The 24,258-nt window shown below is 35.1% G+C and overlaps 1 protein-coding gene and 1 non-coding gene across 3 annotated transcripts in view; one reads left to right on the forward strand and one right to left on the reverse strand.

Moving 5' to 3' along the window:
* Positions 1-24,258, reverse strand: part of ARIH1 (ariadne RBR E3 ubiquitin protein ligase 1) — a 111,036-nt gene that overhangs the window by 33,284 nt on the left and 53,494 nt on the right. For both annotated transcript variants that reach the window (XM_025296199.3, XM_025296200.3), the window contains 3 exons: positions 9,934-10,078; positions 2,607-2,699; positions 2,050-2,105 (listed from right to left, as the gene is read on the reverse strand). In XM_025296199.3, the coding sequence (XP_025151984.1) occupies positions 2,050-2,105; positions 2,607-2,699; positions 9,934-10,078 (294 nt within the window). The remainder of the gene's footprint in view (positions 1-2,049; positions 2,106-2,606; positions 2,700-9,933; positions 10,079-24,258) is intronic.
* LOC112577901 lies at positions 16,586-16,690 on the forward strand. The gene has a single exon (XR_003102100.2). It is a non-coding gene; the product is annotated as a U6 spliceosomal RNA (small nuclear RNA).

Consider the following 24,258-nt stretch of genomic DNA (forward strand, 5'->3'; position numbering starts at 1 on the left):
AGCAACTAAGCCTGTGCCACACACAACTAGGGAGTCCAAGTGCCACAGCGAAAGATCCCGCATCACGCAACGAAGATCCCACGTGCCACAACTAAGGTGCAGCCAACTAAACAAACACAAAAAGATGTTTAATGTCAGAATATCTAACGTTGATTTACATTTATTTATTTAACCAGGCATGATAAACAATAATCTTCTAACCACATCTCACTGCCCAAATGCCTCCCCACTCTACACTATCCTCCTTTGCATTTGATGAGAAAATGCAAATCTCATCAGTCCTAATAACCTTTTATGACAAAACTCAAAACTGTCAAACTCTTTTCATCCTCATCTCTAGTACTCTGCTACTTTGTGCTTTAGCCATGACAGAATACATAAGAGAAGTTCATGGACTATTATTCTCCACACAAATTTTTAATCCTTGATATCTCTCCCTAAGATGCCCTAATTCTTTAGGTAATGTGTTTCCCTGTAACTGTACTTTATACATACATTTACACATAAAATGGGCTTCCCAGGTGGCAGTGGTGGTAAAGAACCTGCCTGCTAATGCAGGAGACACAACAGACAGGGGTTCAATTCCTGGGTTGGGAAGATCCCCTGGAGAAGGGGATGGCAACCTATTCCAGTATTCTTGCCTGGGGAAACCCTATGCACAGAGGAGCCTGGAGGGGTACAGTCCATAGGGTCATAAAAAGTCAGACACAACTGAAAGGATTTGGCAAACATGCATGCATCAAATGTAAACTACGTATTTATTATTAGGAACCTCTTGGGGAAAGGAAATGTATCTTAATTTGTTCTCCTGTGTTTATGTGCTAATAAAACAGGCTCCCAGTAAATGTTTGTGGAAGAAATGAAAAGATACAGTGACCTGTACTGATGAAAGAATACAAAGAATTAAAAGTATCAGAGGACAAGATAAAGACACCTGGAAGGCTGGTGGTATTTTAAGACCATACATGGTTAATGGAAATAAGATTTACTGAAAGACAAGCTGACAAGAGTAAAGGTATTTTAGTAAACCAAAGTAGGTTGGGATTAATAAAGTGGAATCAGTGGCTTTATAAACTGTGCTGGTTAAGTCAATTTATGGCTTCATTAGGTTAAGAATTTGCTCACTAAAACCCATGGCTGCTTTTACTCTTATTACTCTCAAATCCCAGTGCTTAAATGCAGACATACCTTTCTATACAGGCAATTATCCAGGACTAATTATAAAATCTGTCTGTGGATCATTCAGGCCTTCAATCTATTTATCTTCCTAGACTAAAATCAATTAGGCTGCCTGAGGTTATAAAAACAGCACTGACTCAGGAATTAAGCATCCAGATTTTATCCCATGTACAGGAGCTAATTATACCTCTTTCTTCAAGTTTCTTTCTCTCCTTCAAAAGGGAACCTTTCACAAGGCCAGTAGTTAGCCAACAGCCTCCAGTTGCAGTGCCTCTGAGATTCGTAGCAGTGTTCCAGATGAGGCCACACCCGCCCTGCTTAGCTCCCAGTGAAAGACTAAGCGTGACACTGGGGCCCGGGCCTGGCCATTTCCGCTGCCTGAAGCATCCTCTGTGGGAAACCTATGCACTGGGGTTCCCAATAGGGCTGACAGAGACTCTCACAGCTGCACACAGTTTTAGTCTCTTCCTACTGAATTCTTCTTCATTCTTTCTCAACAGGTGTCAGAATTGTATCATGCCCGTCTACTCCTCCTATTCCTATTTATCCTACATAGATGCTATCCGTAATAAAGCGCCTTCTAACTATGTCCTGGCTCTGCTTCTCAGAAGATCAACTGACACACTGCCATAACCTATTCTCCAACTGCAAAGTTCGCTGAAATCTAGCTATCACACATTGCCAACTTAACAAAATACTGACTGGGCATTTAACCAGGCTACAAACAGGCTTGTGCACTACAAAGGAATGTAGGTTAGAAAGTCTCTCCAGACTTTAAATGTTCACCTCCAGTGTGGTGTTGAGCAAAAATTAATTTGGCTTAATCAACTAATATATATTCAACATGCAGAATCTATCAAAAGTACTTACATAACTGTGTTGTCATCCACTAAGATATCACAACCATGAGCAGGACACGAAATAGTCTGGAAAAGATCGAAATTTAAACTATGTCTTCATTCAACAAATATTTACTAAATGTTTACCACTGCCAGGAATTTGCTAGGTTCTGAGGATACCTTAACATTTATAGGACCCTAATCATTTCCTTTCTTTTAAAAGAAACCTGTATGTGAGTATCTGTCACTATAAAGCAACTAAAATTGCTAACCCAAACAACTGGTTTTTCAATATTAAACTTAACTGGCAAAGGCAAGAGATACACAACAAAAATTCTCAACAAGTTTAGCCTGATAAATACAAATGTTAATGCCTGCTAAGAAAACATTACCTGCACTGGATTTTTAACTGGAATATCACATTGTAAATAGGAAAAAAAAAAAATCTCAATTATCTTTTAGTTGTTTTAACCTAGAAAAAAGAGCCAAATGTAATTCACAACCCAGAATGCTTTACCTGTTTATATTTGTGTAACAGTCTAAACACTTAAATTCAACAAAAACTCAAGAACAAATTGGCATCTTTACCTGTCCCATGCCTTCTTCCATTATTTTGGTAGTTAAATATTCACTCCAGCACTGCATACAAAACTTATGTCCACATTCAAGGCCAGTGAAATACTGCAACAAAAATAACATGGACTTTCAAAAGAAATTATCAGAAGAATCACTATAGTGACTCAATAAGAATCAATCAGATCATGTTTCTCATAGTGGCTAAAATGTCCAATTTGACAGGACTAAATGGGCTCCTAAAACGAATTTCTATGGGGCAAAATCTATACACACAAATTCACTGAACAGAAAACAACGAGAGATGATTCTACATTAGATATTTATAATTTTTAGGAAAGGCACACAAGTGTGTACCAATAAGCAAATGAAAAGATGCTCAATATCCTTAATCATCAGGGAAAGGTAAATCAAAGTCACAATGAAACACCACTTTACACCCACTAGGACAGTTATAATCAAAAAGACACAATAAAAGTGCTGACAAGGATATGGAGAAATCAGAACCCTCAAACACTGCTAGTGGGAATGTACAGGAATTTTGGAAAACATTGGCAGTTTCTCAAGAAATTAAAAGTTATTAACAAATGATTCAGCAACTCCACTGCTAGGTATATACCCACATAAAAACTTGTACACAAATGTTCACAGCAGCATTAGCCACAATAACTCCAAACTGGAAACAAATCCAATGTCCATCAACTGATAAATAAGCAAAATGTGGAATATCCATGTAACAGAAAATTACTCAGCCATCAAAGCAGTAAAGCACACACTATAATGTGGACAAACCTTGCAAACATGCTAGTAAAATAAACCAGTCACCAAACACCACATGTTGTTTGCTTTCACTTGTAGATTCGTGGTTGCCTAAGGCTAACAAGCTTGAGGGGAATGGGAAGTGACTACACAAGGTCCTTGGGGGATTATTAAAATGTTTGAAAATGAAATGTGGTGATGGCTACACAACTCTGTGACTATGCTTAAGACCATTGTAAATAAGCAAGTTGTATGGTATGTGAATCACATCTCAATAAAGCTGCTACTTTATTATTATTTTTTGGCCATACTGCTTGCTTGGTTTGCAGGATCTTAGTTCCCCGACCAGGAATTGAACGCAGCCCCACAGCAATGAAAGCACCAAGTCTTAACCACTGGACTACCAGGGGGCTCCCAATGGTGTTATTTCTAAAATGTCACACAGATACCACAGTTCTCGGAGCTGCACTGGAATATACCTAACCTAGAAAATAAAACCTTATGGAAACCAAAATACTTCTTCAGAATAGTAGTAATACTTTAATAATAAGAATAATAATAGTAACATTTTGGCCTAATGTTATACTACTTATATGATTTGAAATACTTTCAATTTGATGGCTGGTTAAATGAACCTTATTATATTCTATAATGGGATATTAAAAGCAGGTACTTTAAGTAATATTAAGAGTGTAGAAGACTACACTTCAAAAGACAAACATGGTTATCATATTTTACTTTAAAAATATTTTACTATACTTACTACCTAATTCTTTTTAAATTAATATAATATAGGCTATAGTTAAAGACAATTATTTAACAATATGAGTTTATGTTAAAAAAAAAAAAAAGTCTTATCTCCATCTTTCTCTACCTTGTCCTCTATTTCTCTACCCAGAAGTAATCACTATTTCCAATATATGGTAGAAGTACCACAAACTTTCTTCTGTATCTTGGTTTTCTTTTTATTATCTGTGCGATCAAATGAATGTATATCAGGAAAAATTTGTACAAGTGAAATTCTAACAGTATACATTTTGATTATTGCAAAGAGGTTGTTGCAATTTACACTACTGAAGAAAACCTTCTCACACCCATGCCCAAACACTTAAACTCCTTGATTTTTGCCAGTAACAGGTGAAACTGAACTAACTACCAAGAGTTTTGATTTTAATTTCTCCTTTTGAGTGAAGCTTAAAAATCTGAAACAAGATTTAAGGCTGTATATTTATTTTTCTGTGTATTTTCTTCACCTATTTTGCCAAATTTTCCTCTGGGCATTTTTTCTAAATGTTTTACTGTTTTGTTTTGTTTTTACTTATTTAGAAAATTGACTGTTTATAAGTGTGGAAAATATTTTCTCCCAGTTTCAATACATTTTGCTGCTGTGCAGAAGCTCTTTATTCATATACAGCAAAATGTATCATCTTTAGAATCCATGGCCTCTAAATTAGTTTCTTCTTAAGTTGAAAAAAGTTATGACAGACTTATGGACATGGGGAGAGGGGAGCAGCGGGAGAGATGTATGGCAAGAGTAACATGGAAACTTACATTACCATATGTAAAATAGACAGCTAACAGGAATCTGCTGTAAGGCTCACGAAACTCAAACCGGGGCTCTGTATCAATCTAGAGGAGGGAGATGGGGCAGGAGATGGGAGGGAGATTCAAATGCAAGGGGATATATGTATATCTGTGGCTGATTCATGTTGAGGTTTGACAGAAAACAACAAAATTCTGTAAAGCAATCATCCTTCAATAAAAAAAATAAAAACAAGACATACAAAGGAAAAACTAGTTAAAAGATTATTTTGTTTCAATATGTGCAAATAAATTTTTAAACCTGGAAAAAAAAAAGCTGTGTTTTTTTTGGGGGGAGCTGCACTGGGTCTTCGTCGCTGAGCACAGGCATCTCTAAACTAGAGAGTTGCAGCAAGACAGAGCTACTCTTTAGTTGCAGTATATGGACTTTTCAACGCAGTGGCTTCTCTTGTTTGGAGCACAGGTTCTAGGGTGCAAGAGCTCCAGTAGTTACAGTTCATAGGCTTAGTTGTCTATGCCAGTTCCCTGTGGCATGTGGAATCTTACTAGACCAGGGATCAAATCCGTGTCCCCTAAACTGGCAGGCAGATTCTTAACTACTGGACCACCAGAAGAGTCCTAAATTAATTTTTATATAAGGAGTAAGGCAGAAATCTAAGTTTTCAGATGGTTACAGAGTTGTTCCAATACCATTTATTAAATAACCCTCCTTAAAGGAAATGCCCTCTCTGTTGTGTACTAAATTCTCCACAAATATACTTGACTCTGGTTTCTCTGGTGGCTCATTGATAAAGAATCCACCTGCCAATTCAAGAGATCCAAGTTTGATCCCTGGGTCACAAAGATTCCCTGGAGAAAGAAATGGTAACCCACTCCAGTTCTTGCCTGGGAAATCCCATGGACAGAAGAGCTTGGCAGGCTACAGTCCATGGAGTGGCAAAGAGTCGGACACAACTGAGCAACTAAACAATACTCGACTCTATTCTGCTTTATTGCACTGCCTATTTCTGAATTTGGTAAGACTAGCTTCCTCTCTACCCTCATCAATCTACTCTTTGCTTCATTTAACTAATATTCTATCTTTCCAAATACTTGTCATTTATTTATCTCCCCTTTCCTTCATACAGGTCTTTCATATTTCTTGCCAAGTTTATTCTTAGCTCTTTTATTCATTTTGTGGCTCTTATTAAAGTGGCATTTTAAATTCTATAACATTTTCTAATTAGCTGTTATTTGAAATATGCTTACAAAATTTCTGATGTTGCTTATGAGCTATAAATGCAAATAAGATACAATATTATAGCATACTAACTATGCAAAATATACTTGGAAAGTAACTGGGAAAGAAAAAGTTCAGAGTCCTGATACTGGTTTTACAGACCAAATAATATGGAAAATATCAAGGTTAAAATGTTACTATTCAGAGAGTGACAATGATTCTACCTGAGTCACAAAATAAGTGAAGATAAATATTTGGGAAATCAATATTCTAATCCAAAAACAAAAGATCTGAGAAATAAAAAGAATCTATTCTTAATACTACTTGCAACAGTGAAGGAGATCTGGCACTAACCTATTGTCGGATTACTAAAGGAGAGTATTTGATTTTTGATATTTGAGGGGGCATTCTATGAAGAACAAATATAATAAAATCGTATCAGTAATTCTAAAATGTTTTGTTCATAACCTAAAAACACAAACACACCCTCATGTGCTTTCCTCTTTTTTACAAAGACTGACAGGTTAAAGGTCACAATGGTTACTCAGTGATCTCTATAGGTAACACCTCTACTTTGGGGGACTTTTACACCAGGGCTCTTTTAAGATAACATAAAAAGACAAAAACAAAGGTGTTTTTTTTTTCCCTTTCCAATAACTTTTTAAATTAAACAGGTAACAAGACTAAACAACATAAATTAGAAAAATAAATCACACATACATGTCCAAAGGTAAAGCAAAAAGAGGGTGGCAACTCTCACAATCTTCAATTTTGCTTTTAACTATACCTTATTCTTAGAAAGTATAAAATGATTTACTTCATAAAAAAGATGATAGCTCAAGCTATATTTTCTAATAGAGCTAAATCTTAAGCTTTGATTGAAAATAATATTATTATATGAAGTAACTGTTGCCAAGGCTAAGAAATTCCTGAACTGGACATAACACAAGGGGGTAGGGGGACAGAGGAGGAATCTCTGAACTTAAAAAGAGTGTTCCAAAATCTCAGGAAATTGTTTTTAAAGAAGAGACCACCCAAAATAGCCCCAAAGTATCAATTTTATAAACTAAACTGTCAGAAACATTTACTTAAAAACCTGTTTTCATGTGGCACTATATAAAGCAAAGTTGGTTTCTAGAAGGATAAAGGTAATGAAGATAAACAATAATAAAACACAAGTTTCAGTGTTTGAAGAATAGTGGAAATTGATACATGGGAGTTAGGTAAATAATGTAAGTAAAGAAAGCATTCATCCAATTAATAAAGCCTGAATAAAGAATCTCAGGTGACATTCACTTGCAAAATTGAAAAGGTTAAAATTATCCTTTATTAGCCCAAAAACTGTGAGAAAAGAAGTCCTAGTTTCACTGTGATTACTTTTTCCTAACACCTGGTACAGTTTCCATAACACTTTTAACTTACTTTCCAACCAATGCTGCTGTTTACTTTCTTGTCCTGTCACTTACATAGCCAAACTTCCTTTGAAAGAGTAATTTATGTTTATTGCCTCCACTTCCTTTCCCACCTTCAAGTCAATGACTCTTTAGCTCATGTAGTTTGGTTTCCCATCTTACCCTAATACTTAAAATTACTTTTCAGGATCATCAGTCAACTTCTTGTTGCTAATTCCAAACTCACCTTTCAATTACTCTCTCTGAAGCTAGCACTGTTTACCACTCTTGGTATTGCATTTTCTTCCTTTGGTTTCTGTATTGCTATACCCCTGTTGCCCTACCTACCACACCTTCAGAGGTTAATTCAAATGTCAATGTCAGTGGGAAGTTTCCCTGATCCAAAACTGGGTTAGGTGTCTCTTCAATATGTTCCCTCAGTACCACGCCCTACCAAAGCTCTTACCACTTTTTCTATGTCATTTTACTTATTTGCCCAGATAACCTGTAAATTATGCCTTTATTCTCCATTGTTTCTAACATTTAGAATAGTGTCAAGTCTGCTGAATAAATGAAGACTGTTTCCTCCACTATCAGTTATAAGTACAGCACAATCCACACTGCAAATATTTACTTATGATTTTCAATTCTAATTTGTTCAAGGGCATTGAGAAAGTTATAGCGGTTATTTGTGAGCAGCTAGCTTCAGTACTTACATTTAAGGTTTATACTAAAGAGGAGCTGGCTGTAAGAGAGCAGGAAGGGAAATGCCAAGGAATAAGGAAACCGTATATAATCCAGAACAAACTTTTTGAGTCTTAGTATTACCTCATAGAACCATTTATAAACTACATACACTATACAAGTGTCAACTGGCAAAGAGAAACTGTTAAAGAAAGATAATAAAATGGTCAAAACACAAAACTAATGTATTTTTAATAGCAGTGCTGATTGTTCTTTTTAAATACTTAAGTTAGGACTGTGATTTAAGTAGAGGGAAATGAATATAGTTTCAGGCTGACAGAGATCTGAAACAATATCTTATTCAATTTATTTGAAAGATTAAAAAAAAAAAGAGACTCAGCCAGATTAAATCATTTATTACCCAAAGCCAAAAAGCTAGTGTTACAGCTGTGACTGAGAATATGGGGTACTTCCCCTGGCACTCCCGAGGTTAAAATTCCATGTTTCCACTGTAGGGGACAAGGATTTGATCCCTGGTCAGGAAACTAAGATCCTGCACGCTGCATGGCAAGGCCAAAAAAAAAATTTTAATTCGAAAATAAAATAAGAATGACTTAAGAATCTGGAAATTCAATTTAGTATTTTAGCTACTAAATTTTTTTGACTGAAAATTTTAATCAGTTGATTTACTTTTTAGGCCACACCATGTGGCATATGGAAACTTAGTTCCCTGACCAGGGATCAAACCTGTGCCCCCTGCACTGGGAATGAGGAGTCTTAAGCACTGGACCACCAGGGAAATGCTCCTACTAAATTATTTTAACTCTGATTTTCCACTTCTCTAAGAGCATATAATTAACTTTCTTTTAATACTCTTCTAAGTGCTTTTATGTGCGAACAAATTAATTTCCTTCAAATGAGAATGTTTAAAGGTACACAAGTCAAATTCTAAGATTAATAACAAAAAACCTTCAATATGTTAAAATATATAATACTGGTGACAAAGTTCTGGTATATACTTATTACTATAAAAACCTGCTTAACTATTAAAATAGAGAATATAAACAAGATGGTTATAATTGTTGTAAAATTAAATTAGCCTTAGATATCTTTAAACATCTTAAGAGGTGAATTCTGAGTAATTAAATACATTTTTTTGGCCATAAATGTAATTTTCCTGTGGTTACTAATAAAGTGCTTTCATAAGAAGAAGATTGTGTTTATTTAAGCATAACATTTCTTCACTAGATAAGTCAAAGTAAATCCTCTAAATACAATAGGTTTTAGGAGGGATGTACGTACTAAAGAATAGCTGTTGGAATGGCTCTGTATGTGTGAAAATCTTTTGTTAAGAAGAGTCCTGAAAGCTCCCTAGTGAAATAGCATTAAAGACATTTTGTTAAGTGTTTTGGATATTCTAAAAACTTAAGTTTTAAATCTACTTTAATTTGGATAAAAATAATTCTATTTGCTGCCTACCTATTACACAATTTTCCCATAGAGGTAAAGCAAAAAGATTTAGGTGTATAGTGACAACTTGGACAAGTTGCAGCTTTAAAAAGCAAATGAGGATGGGGAGGGACTGAGAGACAAGCTCTTACTCTTCTTTATTCTTAATATATGGATAGGTTACTGCTTTGCTACAATCCCAGACTCCCAGAACTGCCTTTGTTGAAATAACGACAAGTCCATTTATCCTCTGAAGTAGAGAGTCAGCAGTGCTGGCCTTAAACTACCAGATACTCACCGAGTTAGGGTAGTTCAAGTAGCAGATCTGACAAGGCATATCCTGTGCTGATGACCTTGTATTCATCTGGCGTGTTCGAGACTTTTTACTTGGATTAATTACATGACACTCAGCAAAGAGCTTCTCCAGGTTTCCATCAAAGTACCTGCATTATTTAAACAGAAAGGATGAGAGCCCTGCAACAGCACACTGTTAGAGCTCTCAAAACCCTGATTTTCTATAGGGAAAAGCAATGAAGTGAATTAAACCAAGACCATATTCCTTCTTGCTCAGAGAAAATGTGTTGTATGGCTACAAACTGTAGCAAACAGAAGTATATGTACAGGTAAGCAGATTGAATTTTTGCTATTTTAACATTTTTTACTTTGTTTTTATCCTGAGAAGTTAAGATATTAGGTATATTAACAGAACTACAACTAAAATCTATGAATAAAAGTTGTATTATCTCTAACAGTACCTTATGAAAAGTGTGTTTTAATAGGCTAGGCTATATTTTATACCAATGAATTAATTTTATTAATAATTTTAGTTCTACCAGTTTAATTAGCGAGTAAACTACCTACAAAGCATACTTTATCCCACAACTCATTTAAAAATGAAACTACTACATGTGTCTCTTTCTACAAAAGACTTGCTTTCTAAATATTCTTTGAAAATAATTTTTAATTTATTAGGGTAGGGGAAGAAGGAGGAAATAAAAAAGTATATCTTTACAAGTTTTTATATCAAATAATCTATATATTGATTTTTTCATATAAAGTATGTATCTATATTTACAGAAGTAGTTCACTAAGATATCAACAGCATAGTATGGCAAGTACTAGCTAGAGAGTTACAACTAAACTGTAAACTTCTTGACAGAAGATAGGGGTAAATACTTAGCACCATGTTTCCCATTAATCCAATTAAGACATGCTCTTTGGTCTCCTGAAATATCTTAATATTCTAAATGGAAAAGCAACAGATTAAAGAAAAAACTTTCAATTTAATCAGCAAAAATGTTAACATGGAATCTGATCAATTTACTTTTTAACTTAAGTACAGGCTTAAATAACTTCAATGTTCTTTATATATAAACAAGAGGTTCTCCAGTTAAAAAATTATCGATACTCAAAAGAGTTCCCAATAGTTTTCATGAAAGTCTTGTTCAGGCATTGTGTCAAAGCATTTACTGCATCTCCAGAACATCACTCATGAGAACCACCACCACTCTCTAAAGACAAATAAATATCCCTTTATAAATGCTTTGACTACAATTATGTTTCAATGAAATGGTCATGTCATCAATCAAAATGTCAACATATTATTAATATAAAAGGGGAACGCATATGAAGTTGTCTCTGATGATTCAGCTAATCAAAATATATAGAGCAGAAAAATCAAATGTTTTTCTACACAAGTTATCTTTGAAAAACACCTAAGATATAATTTTTATCTGAAAAGTTGAAACATATGAAGAAAACACTAAATATGAATAAGTATTCCAAATAACCCCTTGTTTTTTAATTTAAAAAAAAAAAAATTTGTGGACACAAGAAAACACAAACTCCAGTTATCCAAAACTTGAAAATTAACAACTAACTAATACTTCGGTGAACAGTCTAGGTAGCATTCTATGCAAATACAAAGAGACGTGCACATCTGATATCATCTCATATTCCAGGCTTATTACCTGCTTTCTTCACTAAACAATATGTAACAACACCTTTGTCCACAAGTATGGGGTTACATTATTTTTCACTGTTGCATAATATTTCTCTGTAGGTATATACTATAATATACTTAACCAACCTTATACTGAAAGATATTTAGAGATGTTCCACATACAGACACTCCTAGATTAAAATACTGCCCCATCTGATGGGGGAATATATCTAGACTTGTATTTCTTTATTAGTGAAACTGAATGTATTTTTCTGTGAAGATACTGCAATTAGTTTATGAGTTCAGCGAGTAAATGAAGAGTAATCCTTTGTTTTATGGACAGCTTTCTTCCCAGTTTCTAACTTGCCTCTGAATATTGTTGAATGGTGTTTAACTGCCACTTTTAATTTTTCTGTGGGCAAATTTACCATGCAACACTGTTGTGATTTATGGATTTCATAAACTTCTTAAAAATTATCTCTATATGCAAAGACTATAGAAGTTCATTCATGATTTAGGCCTTTCCTTTAAACTGTTTCCATTAAAACTGTTGATTTACGTGGAAATTATTTTCGTGCAGTAAGAAGAAAGCAGGGGTTCCATTTAATTTTAAGCCAAATGGCTAGCCACTACTGAAGGGTGTTTCAACTACTGAAATACTTCCTTCTACCTTAAAGGTATCAATGTAAACCTCATCTCCTTAAACAAATCTTCTTTGACAGTTCCTCCTCTTCAAATTAGGTAAGGCTCCCTTGTATTACATCCTCACAGTATTTTGCACTCCTGTGTAACAAATCATATTATTAACCCTGTAATCACTATTTATGTTTTTCCTGCGAAAGATAAAGTGAAAGTAGCTTAGTTGTGTCCAACTTTTTGTGACTCTGTGAGCTATAGCTCACCAGGCTCCTCTGTCCATGGAATTCTCCAGGCAAGAATACTGGAGTGGATTGCCATTCCTGTAATCTCTATTTTATGTTTTTCCTACTAGAATGTAAACCCCATGAGGACTATTTTATTACTGTAGTAGCCCTATTATCTGTAAGAGTTCAATTTCTTTTTAGAGAACAAAGAGATAATTAATAATAAATCTGAATTTCTCTATTTAGGAATATTTCTTAAAGATAGCAATGTATTATAGTTTATAGTTTTTGGCCCATCCTAGAAGGCAAATAACCTTCAAATACAGCCCAGGTAAACAGAATGGAGAACTGAAAAATCAGCTCACATTGCTGGTCATAGCAGGCAGGCCAAGAAATTTTGTTCATTTAATTAAGTTCCATTTTACAGACATGTAACATTTTAAAATTTGTTTTTATTTTTATTCATCACATGCTCTGTCCACCAAAGACTTTGCTATGGTTATTTGGAAAGATATTGAAGTCTAATTTATTGTTATAGAACATACCTTAAAATGGGTATTTAAACCAATTTTGCCAATTGTACATAATACATTGATTGTCCTTATATAATACCCTACACTTAACTCTAGGTTGGAACTTCCCGGAACTCTTCCCAGTTGTTTACCATTTTACATAATTTTTCCACTAATTACACTGTTTTCACATTATATAGCTTTTCTTTCAAGAATAGTAAAAACTGCTTTCTATTTACTAAGCCTGACAGCCCTAATTACTTAGACATAATTAAAATGTTGTGTTTTAAAAAATTTATTGGCCTGCCTCAGGCCTTAGTTTTGGCACGTGGATCTTTTGTCGTGTCATGCAGGATCTTTCACCGTGGTGCAAGAGGTCAGAAGTTGCAGCACAAGGGCTTAGTTCTCTGTGGCATGTAACCAGGGATCAAATCCATGTCCCCTGCGTTACAAGCTGGATTCTTAACCACTGAACCACCAGGGAAGTCCCTAAAATGTTTAATTGTATTCAAATGCTCATTTCAGCCAAAATCCTACTCATGACAACCTCCATTTCTTCTGGTACCTGTTGTTACTGAAGTCTTTAGTAAAAATAATTCTCATTTTATAATTCAAATCATTTTTCAACTGACATGTATTCAAGGTTTCTTCATTCTTGAAGTATAGTTCTATAGGGTTGATCTTAGCATTTAACGTTCTCTTCCAAAATGCCAATTCAGGTAATAATTATTTCAAGAGCTTTTAGCTATTAAGACCTGCTGGATTTACACCCAATCTTTGTTCATCTGTCCTCCTTGCCTACCATCTACTAATTCCTTCTTTGTCCTTTTCTTCTCTTACATGTCTTCATTTTCCATAGTACCTGCTCTATTTCTGGCTATTGCCAACATGCTTTCAATACATTATTGACCAGGGGATTTTTGCAGAAACACCCGTGGCCTGCAAGTTGTTATGCAAGTGAATACCTGAAGGTCTCCCGTCAGTAACGTTCAGGTAACAAAAGACATATTAATATGTCTCTGGTCAATAACGAGTTAACTTCTGCAAGATTACTGCTTGTCCCTTTTTACCCCCCTTAGTTCTGTCAGCTTCCTTTTATCTTGTTCTGTTATTTCATCAGTTTATCTTTGATCCCTTATCTCAAAGTCTACTGCTTACTTTAATCTTCTTAAAAAGAACAAAGAAGCTTTTTTTCAACCTACTAATTATGACAGTTTTATAAGGACTACTAGAGAGTAAAGCGTCTGCTACAACGCAGGAGACTCGGGTTCGATCCTGGGTCCGGAAGATCCCCTGAAGAGGAAATGACAACCCACTCCAGTACTCTTGCCTGGAAAATTCCATGGACTGAGAAGCCTGGTAGGCTACAGTTCATGGGGTCGCAAAGAGTCGGACACGACTGAGCGACTTCACTTTCATGCTCAAGAATACATGTGGATTCTTAACTTCTCCGACTTTGTATACCTGGGTCACTACATATTTGAAAGTTTCTTCAGTTTGCTGGCTTTTACGTACATCCTTGCTGGTCAAAACAGACCAAGATGAAGAGAGACTAATTCAATGTAGGGCAATTTAGTTCAAGTACCTTGCTTAATGAGTTAACACACATATTTCTCTCTGCTTCACTGACTCCAGTACACAGCTGCAAAGATTATCATAAAACAATACTATCTTCCTTTCCTACAAAATCTAACTATCCTTTTGACAAAATCATATTGATGAAAAGAAAAACAGAATGGCAGTATTGCTCTTTTCCTTCAGTCCAGATTTTCTTCAGTGGGGCAAGGGCATGATGATTACAGTATCCCCACTCCATCTCTCACAAGGCCTAGATTTTTCTAGATTAAGATTGTTAGAAGGGCTGGGGATTCCCTGATGGTCTAGGGGTTAGGACATCATGCTCTCAATGCTGGAGCATCATTAGATCCCTGGTTGGGAAAGTAGGATTCTGCAAGCTGTGCAGTGCAGCAAAATAAGTTAGAAGAGCAACATGACAGGGTCTTCAGTAGAGATTTATGTGTGTGGTGTGTGGGATCTGAGTTCCCCAATCAGGCATCAAACCTGTGCCCTCTTGCACTCGAAGCAGGGATTCTTAGCCACTGGACCACCAGGGAAGTCATTCAGTATGTTTTCAGAAATATAGTTAAGCAAACTGGCACTTAATCAGTCAACTCTCCAGAATATTTGTATCTTAATTTTTCATGTCCCTTGAATATGAGAAATATACCAAGTAATATGAATTAAATTTCAAGGCAGGAACAATTAATTACAGCTTAAAAACTAAGTCTGGTTATAGAAGTATATATATAGCTGGCTAGTATGTCTTGAATTCCAAATGACTGGCATCATTGTTTGCCATATCAATAATTTTGTCATTATGAGTTTTTCTTAAAAGCCACTTATCACAGTAAATGTGATAAGAATTCAGGGAATAAGGCGATAGGGGTGGGGGGCGGTGGGGGAATCATACAACCCAGATCAGGAGCTAGAACACTGCTAGTACTTTAGAAACCCTCCAAACACCTCTTTTTCAGTAACAAGCTCTCCCCCGAAGAGATAATCACTACTCCATTTTACCACCTAAATATCCACCCTCAAACAATGTAACTTATTTTTGCCTGTTTTTGAATTTCATATAAACAGAACCATATTGAGGCTAGGTATTCTGTTGAATTTGTTTTCCTTTCACTAAATATGTTTTTAAGATTCATCTATGTAGTCAGTTGTTGAACTATTTTACTTTTCATTCCTGAATTATATAAATATACCACAGTTACCTATCTATAGACACCTGAGTTGTTTATAGCTTGTGCTCGTATGGGTAACAATGCTATGAACACACTTATATATAACTTTCAATTTAGACATGCTTATTTTTCTCTGTATACCTGGGAGTGGAATTATTGGGTCAAAGATATGCAATTGTATTGCTGCTAATTGAAAAATAAATTTTTATAATTCTAAAATCATTTAACAACTTATCTGTAGATTCCTTTGGATTTACAATATACACCATTCATATCAGTGATTAACTGTCTAGTATCTGCCTTATAACCATTATACTTTATTATTATTGGTATACTACTGGCTAGGATCTCCTTCAGTATATGTTGAATATGAGCAAAGATAACAGACCCCATGTCTTGAACTCCATATAAAAGGGAAATATTTTCAACATTTCATCATGAACTATATCTCCTACAGATGCTTTTATAGATTTTTAGATTAAGAAAGTTTCCTTTTGTGCCTACTTTGCTAATGGTGTTTCTTTTTTAAAATTATGAATAATTGGTAATTTTCAGCAACTGCTCCTCTGCATCTACTGAAATATTATTCTCATTTATTTGTTCAAGTGACCATATTTAACTGTTTCAAGTTAAACCAACCTAGCATTTCTGGGATAAATCTTGGCCATGCTGGATTATTAATTCTTTTTATGTACTGCTGGATTCAATTTACAAATATTTGGGGTTTTTGTTTCCCTTGGCATCTACGTATATGATAGAAACTGACGTGTAATTTTCCTTTGAGCTTTAGTATCAACGTTGTGATAGCTTCGAGAAGGTGGAGCAAACTCTTTTTCTGTTTTCTAAAAGAATATAAAGTTATGTATTATAAGGTTAGAATTTCTCTGCTCACTTCGGCAGCGCATATACTAAATTTGGAACGATACAGAGAAGATTAGCATGGCCCCTGCACAAGGATGACACGCAAGTTCGTGAAGCGTTCCATATTTTAAAAAAAAAAAGAATTTCTGTCATTAAATGTTGGTCCAAGTTCCCAGGGTATTCAATCTGGACTTGGACTTTATTGAAAGTTTCACTTCACAGTTATAACCCCATAAGAGTTTTCTCTTTCTTATGTAAATTTTTGTAAACTGCAAATTCATAAGAATTTATCCATTTCATATAAAATTTCAACCTAGTTATTAACAGTATCTTTTTTTTTTTAAAGTATCTTAGGATTCAAAGGGACATTCATTACTGATATTGGTTATTTGTGCTTTCGTTTCTTGACTAATCTCATCTTTTGTCTTCTTGATCCCTTTTACTGTATGTTTCTTTTCCATTTCATTAAAGTCTCCCCTAGTATTTCTTCTTGTACATATTCTCTCTGAATTTATTTTGTTCTTTTTCTATTTGACATATCTAGCTCATCAACTTGAGACTTAAAATGAATGCTTAGCTCATTACTATTCTTATACATGCACTTTACATATATTTATACATGTTTTAGCACAAATTAGGCAGCAGTCTACAATTATTTTCCCTTAACATTCTAATAGTTGCTTAAATAGCACTTATGAATATTTGAAACTTTAATAAACATGGATAGAATCTGAAATGTTGGCTTAAAAAATACAAATACTAGGTACAACACAGAGCCACTTTAATATTAATTTTAAAAGATAGCACTGTTTCTGAACACATTTCCATGATTATAGTATTCTAAATAGTATTCTAGATTAGCAGTTATTTTCTTTCATCTACTGAGGGATCATCCTAACATCACTTTCACTTTTAGTATTGGGAAGTCAGCTATCCTCTGGAAGAATATATACTTTCAATTTCTATTTTTCCCTCTACATACATTATATATATACACACATAGTTTCACTTTTTGTAAGTAATCTTTCTTGTATCTTATTGCTTTTATGATTGTCTGTTTATGTTTATAGGTTTACTACGATGTTTTAAAATGTAGATTTCTTTTTACCATATTTAATAAAATGCTTTGGCACCAAAATTAATGATCTTACCAGAAAGTGAAATGGGAAATTTTTCACGTAAGTCAAATTATCAATCTTGTTGGACTGTAAGGTGCCATCAACTGAAAGATGCATTTAGATTTCAGACAAGTATCTAAGGTGTGAAAAACTACATCTTACAATCAATAAAACAGCACTGTATTATGCATCAGTCAGTTCAATTAAGTCGCTCAGTTGTGTCCGACTCTTTGCAGCCCCATGAACTGCAGCACGCCATGCCTCCCTGTCCATCACCAACTCCCAGAGTTTACTCAAACTCGTGTCCATTGAGTCGGTGATGCCATCCAACCATCTCATCCTCTGTTGTCCCCTTCTCCTCCCGCCTTGAACCTTTCCCAGCATCACGGTCTTTTCCAATGAGTCAGCTCTTCGCATCAGGTGGCCAAAGTACTGGAGTTTCAGCTTCAACATCAGTCCTTCCAATGAATATTATTTTGCATGGGAACAGTTAAAATCTCTTACCAATCTATAAAAATTGGTCATTAAACCTTCAAATATCACCTCTGCCCCATTTTCTCCTCTTTTCCTAAACTCAATGGAGACCTTCTTGTTGTATCTTTTATGTTTCTTCTCTTGTGTATTTTCCATCAATCAGTGTGTGTGCATAATTCTGAACAGTGTTTTGACTTCCTATTAGGTTGGTGCAAAAGTAACTGCATTTTGCACTGCTGAAATCTGCAATTTGATACTGGAATACATTCTTAAATAAATGTGGTTATGTTATACACCATTTTAATGCACAGTTCTTGCTTTATGTTTTTTGCTAATGACTTATTGCTTGCTATTTATATGTATTTTACACTGTAGAAATGATGTTAGACAAAAAGAAATTTCGAGTGATTTTATCCAAGTTCAAATTTGGTCATAAAGCAGTAGAAACAACTCACAATATCAACAACGCATCTGGCCCAGGAACTGCTAAGGAATGTACAGTGCTGTGGTGGTTCAAGTAGTTATGCAAAGGAAACGAAAGCCTTGAAGATAAGGAGTACAGTGGCTGGCCATCAGAAGGTGACAATGACCAACTGAGAGAGCCATCAATGCTGATCCTCTTAAAACTACGGGATAAGTTGCCAAAGAACTCATCATCAATCATTTTATGGTCATTTGGCATTTGAAGCAAACTGGAAAGGTGAAAAAGTATGGTAAGTGGGTGCCTCATAAGCTGACTATAAATCATCATTTTGCAGTGCCTTCTCTTTTTCTACACAACAACAAACCATTTCTTGATCTGACTGCAAAGTGTGATGAAAAGTGGATTTTATACAACAGGTGACAAGCAGATCACTGGCTGAACAGTGAAGAAGACGCAAAACACTTCCCAAAGCCAAACTTGAACCAAAAATAGATCATGGTCACTGCTCAATGGTTTGCTGCCAGTCTGATCCACTACAGCTTTCTGAATCCCGGTGAAACCATTACATCTGAGATGTATGCTCAGCAAATCAATGAGATGCACTTAAAACTGCAATGCCTGCAGCCAGCACTGGTCAACAGAAGGGGCCCAACTCTTCTCCATGGGAATGCCTGACCGCACGCCGTACAGCCAAGGCTTCAAAACAGAACGAACTGCGCCACAAGTTTTGCCTCAGCCATATTTACGTGACCTCTTACCAACCAACCACCACTTCCTCAAGCACCTCAACAAGTTTTTGCAGGGAAAATGTTCCATAACCAGCAGGAGGCAGAAAACGCTTTCCAAGAGTTCGTCAACTCCTAACACATGGAGTTTTATGCTACAGGAATAAACAAACTTATTTCTCATTGGCAAAAACGTGTTGATTATAACAGTTCCTATTTTGATTAATAAATACGAACATGTGTTTGAGCCTAGTTACAATGATTTAAAATTCAGGATCTAAAACTTCAATTACTTTTGCACCAATCTAATAGTACACTAAACCTGTTCAGCTGTTAAACTAATTCACTGAATTAATTTTGCTTATTTTAATAAGCTTTTTTTTTAACCTTCCGAATCTGTATGACAGCTCATACATTCTAATTCCCTGATGAAAGCATACCTATTTTAGTTTACTAATTTAGTGTGACTAATTCTAATACCTAGAATCTCAAGTTAGTATACTTTAATTATAAAAAATAATTTGAGGAAGTAGTTTGAGGCCTTGCTGCTTTTCCCTAGAAAAAATTTATACTAGGTTCTGTCAGGTGTCTGGGTACATTAACAGTTTGGAACCATCTTAATTCAACTTCAAGGCTTGAGGTTTTCTGGGCCACTCAGATGACCTGAATACTATCTTCAGTCTTTAGGAGAGCTAGTTTACCTAATCCTCATTCTTGGTGAGATGAGAACTCCAACTTTTTTCTCACTAACCAAAGGCCAACAAAAACCATAGCTCAGTCTCCTGGCTACCTCTTCTGGATCAGCATATGCCTCTAGGGCACAGCAGACTGGGGTACTTGGCTCATTTGTCTAGATTTCCATGTTCTCTTGGGTTTTAACCCTCTAATTCTTATTTTACTAATTATCAGATGTTCTTTGTTATTATATTTAGTGGATGGAATGAGTCCCAGAAGTTTTCCAGTCTCCTTTATTTTCTGTTAAACTCCGTCACATCTCTTCCATCAATACTCTGCTTTCAATTAACTGTCACCAACCCAAGTCAAGCCAACATTTTTCTTTTATCTGTATTATTGAAATAGTCTTCCACTTGGTCTTCTTGCCTTCAATCAGCTCATACTGTTAGTTTTTTTTCTATAATAATGTTCTTATATTACATTTCTCCATAAAACTTTTAAGGGCTTTCCACTAAACAGTGGAAAAGTCAAATTTTATTTGCTAAGCATTCAAGGTCTTCCAAAATGTACTTTCCACTAAACACATCCAATCATTTCCTCTCTATTCTTCATGTAAATCTCAATTACCATTCAACACATGTTCCTTAAACACCCCCCATACCAAAACTATTTTCTGAACCTATAATACCCAGGTTTTCACATTCCCCTGACCTTCTAAGTCCAGTCAAATGCTATCTCATCAATAAATTCTTAACCACAATAGCAATAATAAGATAATATATTTGCTGCTTTCTATACACTGCTCTCCACTAACACCTAAGTTGTTTGAAGAGGAAAAACTGCTATACTGTAGAACAGTGATGAATGCTATCACAAAAGTCTGCCATCTGACAAACCAACTTTACTTTCACATTCTAGCAGTTATCTGTGAAGCAATATACTATTATTAATGTGGTTAAGGAAAGCTACATATTATCACAATAACGTACAAGGGCTAACCCCCATGCTTAATTACTGAATGGGTGTTAATGCTTCAGAATGAAAAGTGGAAAGCTATTTGCAACATAGGGTGGAAAAGACTGATATCCATTTTTATTAAGATTCTTTGATCACACCTGTCCATTAAAAGTAGTCATCAGCCACCTGTACTGCTCCTCACTTCAGACAGGCCAGTTAACTTATTAACTAACATTCACCTTATATATTACTGACTACAATGAGTATTAAAATTAAACAAAACATAACTATAAGAAAAGAAATCTGAGCTGCAGAAAGGAAGATACCAACTTGTTACTTGCTACTAACTGTAAAGGAGTTTAATCTGGCACAGGGTGGTGGTGGTAGGTGGATTTGTCTCAAACTCCTGACAAACTGAAATCTGATTTATATGCATATCATACATTAAATAAAAGTTTTACTGTAGAAAAACAAAAGCTAGAAAGGGCTGAATTTAAAGTATTTACTAAACACTATATATGTCAGGACTTGTGTTAAGTGCTAGGAATGAAAAATTAGTGAGGTATTTTCTACACAAGGAACTCTAGCTCGATCCATGGGTTGGGAAGATATTCTCAAGTAGGAAATGACAAACCACTCCAGTATACCATGGACAGAGGAGCTTGGTGGACTGTAGTACATGGGTCGTGAAGAGTCGGACACAAGTGTTCTTCAACGAGAAATTCACTCTATCAGAGGTAAGGAGAGACTCAATTTTCAAAGACTGCAAAGCAGAATTACTAGTTGTGGTGTCACACGCTCAATATTTGATGCTACAAGCTGTGATGCCTGTGCCCAATAGCACCAGCAACAGCTCTTCCATTAAAATAGTTCGGCATTTTCCTGAACTCAGACTTCACGGCTGATTCTCAATATGTAATGTCTTTTCCACTTAACTTCTCAGTTTGCTTACAAATAAAAACCCTAACTGATATACCAGAAAAGGAGACAGTTCAAGATAACAAATGAAATAATGAAAGCAACATCCCACAAAAATTATGATAGAATCGAAGCCCAATTGGAAAGGTTGGCCTTAAAGAAAGACAGACTTGTTATTGCTGTACTTCTGATTCTCTGATTTGTTTACCTGGAGGATCATGGGAAGAAGCCTAGTGAATAGAGAAAATTCTATTTAATTTGTAAAACAGAAAATAAAGAAATCTGCAGAGTTAAAAAGCAGAATGCTGGGTAAAAAAGACAATGGCAAAAGTCTGGAAAGCTGCTGTAAGAGACAAAAGAGACCAGAAAGTTAAAATGGTCCCTTGTCTACCAGCCCCTCCCCACCTTCACCAAAATTTATTTTTCAAAAGAATAAATCACTCATGTTTAGGGTCAGGACAGATCTGTTTAAGCTGTGGACTAGAAGTCCAGGAGGCAAGTAAGAAGAATTATTGTTAAGAATCTATTTATACCTATATTGCTGTTGCTGGACTATGGATTCCCTCCTCCAGGACAGGGACTATGGCTCACTAATAAACACAAGAAATATTGATATGCTTAGTATACGGAAAAGAGAGAGAAAGAAATTTAAAACTTCACAATTTTTACTAAGGTAAGAATCATCTTTAAGTATGTCAAAATGAATAGAAATAATACTTGAATTAGTTTTGTGTCACCAACTGGAAAACAAGATTTTTTTTTTTAATGCTATGTAACAAAATTTACTGGCCATATTATCTATCTTTGCTTGCAATTCCTGGGATCCTAAATATTATAAGATTATCATACAAGTAACTTTCACTTTTATACTTAAGAACTGGGAGACACACAGTGTCACTGAAGCTAAGCCTCCTTATAATTCCGTGTTTCTTTTCATTCTTCAAGGGTATTAATGGGGTGAGAGGAGAGGTAAGAATGGAAAAGGGCCCAGGCATTGGCATTTACAAAAATTCTTAGGTAATTTCTATGTACTTTAATAGCTTACCAACTAACTGTCTTCAGTCTCCTGGGTAACAATTATATTGTCTTCACCGAATTTCTCTTATATGAATTTCTTTTTTAAAAGAATTATTTTTAATGTTTTATTTTCTTTGGGTCATGCTGTGCAGCACATGTGATCTTAGGTCCTCGATCAGAGATCAAATTCACGCCTCTAGCACTGGAAGCACAGAGTCTTAACCACTGGACCACCAGAGAAGTCTTTCTTTTTTTTTTTTTTTACAGAAAAGTGCTTTCATTACAAGTCAAGTGCTTTCATTACAAGTAATTGTTTATTTTCTGAATTAAGTAATTATTTTGTTATAAAGTTTTTCTGCAATTATGAGGGAAATTCACAGAATACAAAAAAGCATAAAGAATTTTTAAAAATCCATAATCCTCCCATCCCCAAAACAATCTTCATGCCACTTATTTAATTTTCCATGTATTATTTTATATATTAGAACTCCTAATACATATAAATGGTGGTGACCGTCAATAACCTTGTTTGATTTTAACTGGCACATTTCTAATATTTCAAAATTATGTATAGCTTTGCTATAGGTTATTAGTTGATATCCTTTATTAATCTAAGCAATTACCTTCTTAGTTTGCAAAAAATTATTTTTTTTCTGACTCAGGGGTAAATACACAATATTATTAATACATTGCTGACATTTATAATTACCTTCTGGCTTCTCTTCATCAACCTTTTAAAAGTAGTAAATGCTACAGACAAGTTTTTTCCTAAAGGTGAACCATTCTTGCATTCTTAGGAGGAATCCTACTAGACCATTATTATTTCAATTATTTTTTATTCATGAAATCAAAAGCTATGTTCATAACAGAGGTAGTTTTCTTATGCTGTCTTTGTCAAATATCATAACCAGATTTATTCTGATTTGGCTAACATGAAATAATGATGCCTTATCTTTTTTTACATTCTAAAATAATTTTCATTAGGAACCAGTAGCTCCTTAAAGGTTTAAGATAGAACTTGAACATAAAATCATCTGGTGCTCTTTGGGAAAGGAGAAGGATCTTCTAGTGTATTTACATTTTCCTGCAGTTGTCTTCCTACTTTTTTCTTTGGAAGATGGGTAATTTCCTTTCTGAGCTTTCAAATGTAATGGTATAAGTGGTTTAAGTGTGTAGTCGCTCAGTTGTGTCCGACTCTTTGAGACTACATGGACTGTAATGCACCAGGCTCCTCAATCCATTGGATTTTCCAGGTAAGAATACTGGAGTGGGTGGCCATTCCCTTCTCCAGGGATCTTCCCGACACAGGGATGGAACATGGGTCTCCGGCGTTGCAGGCAGATTCTTTACCAACTGAGACCAGGGAAGCCCCGTGGTGGTATACACAGTA

This window comes from Bubalus bubalis, chromosome 11, assembly GCF_019923935.1.
Source record: "Bubalus bubalis isolate 160015118507 breed Murrah chromosome 11, NDDB_SH_1, whole genome shotgun sequence".
NCBI lineage: Eukaryota > Metazoa > Chordata > Mammalia > Artiodactyla > Bovidae > Bubalus > Bubalus bubalis.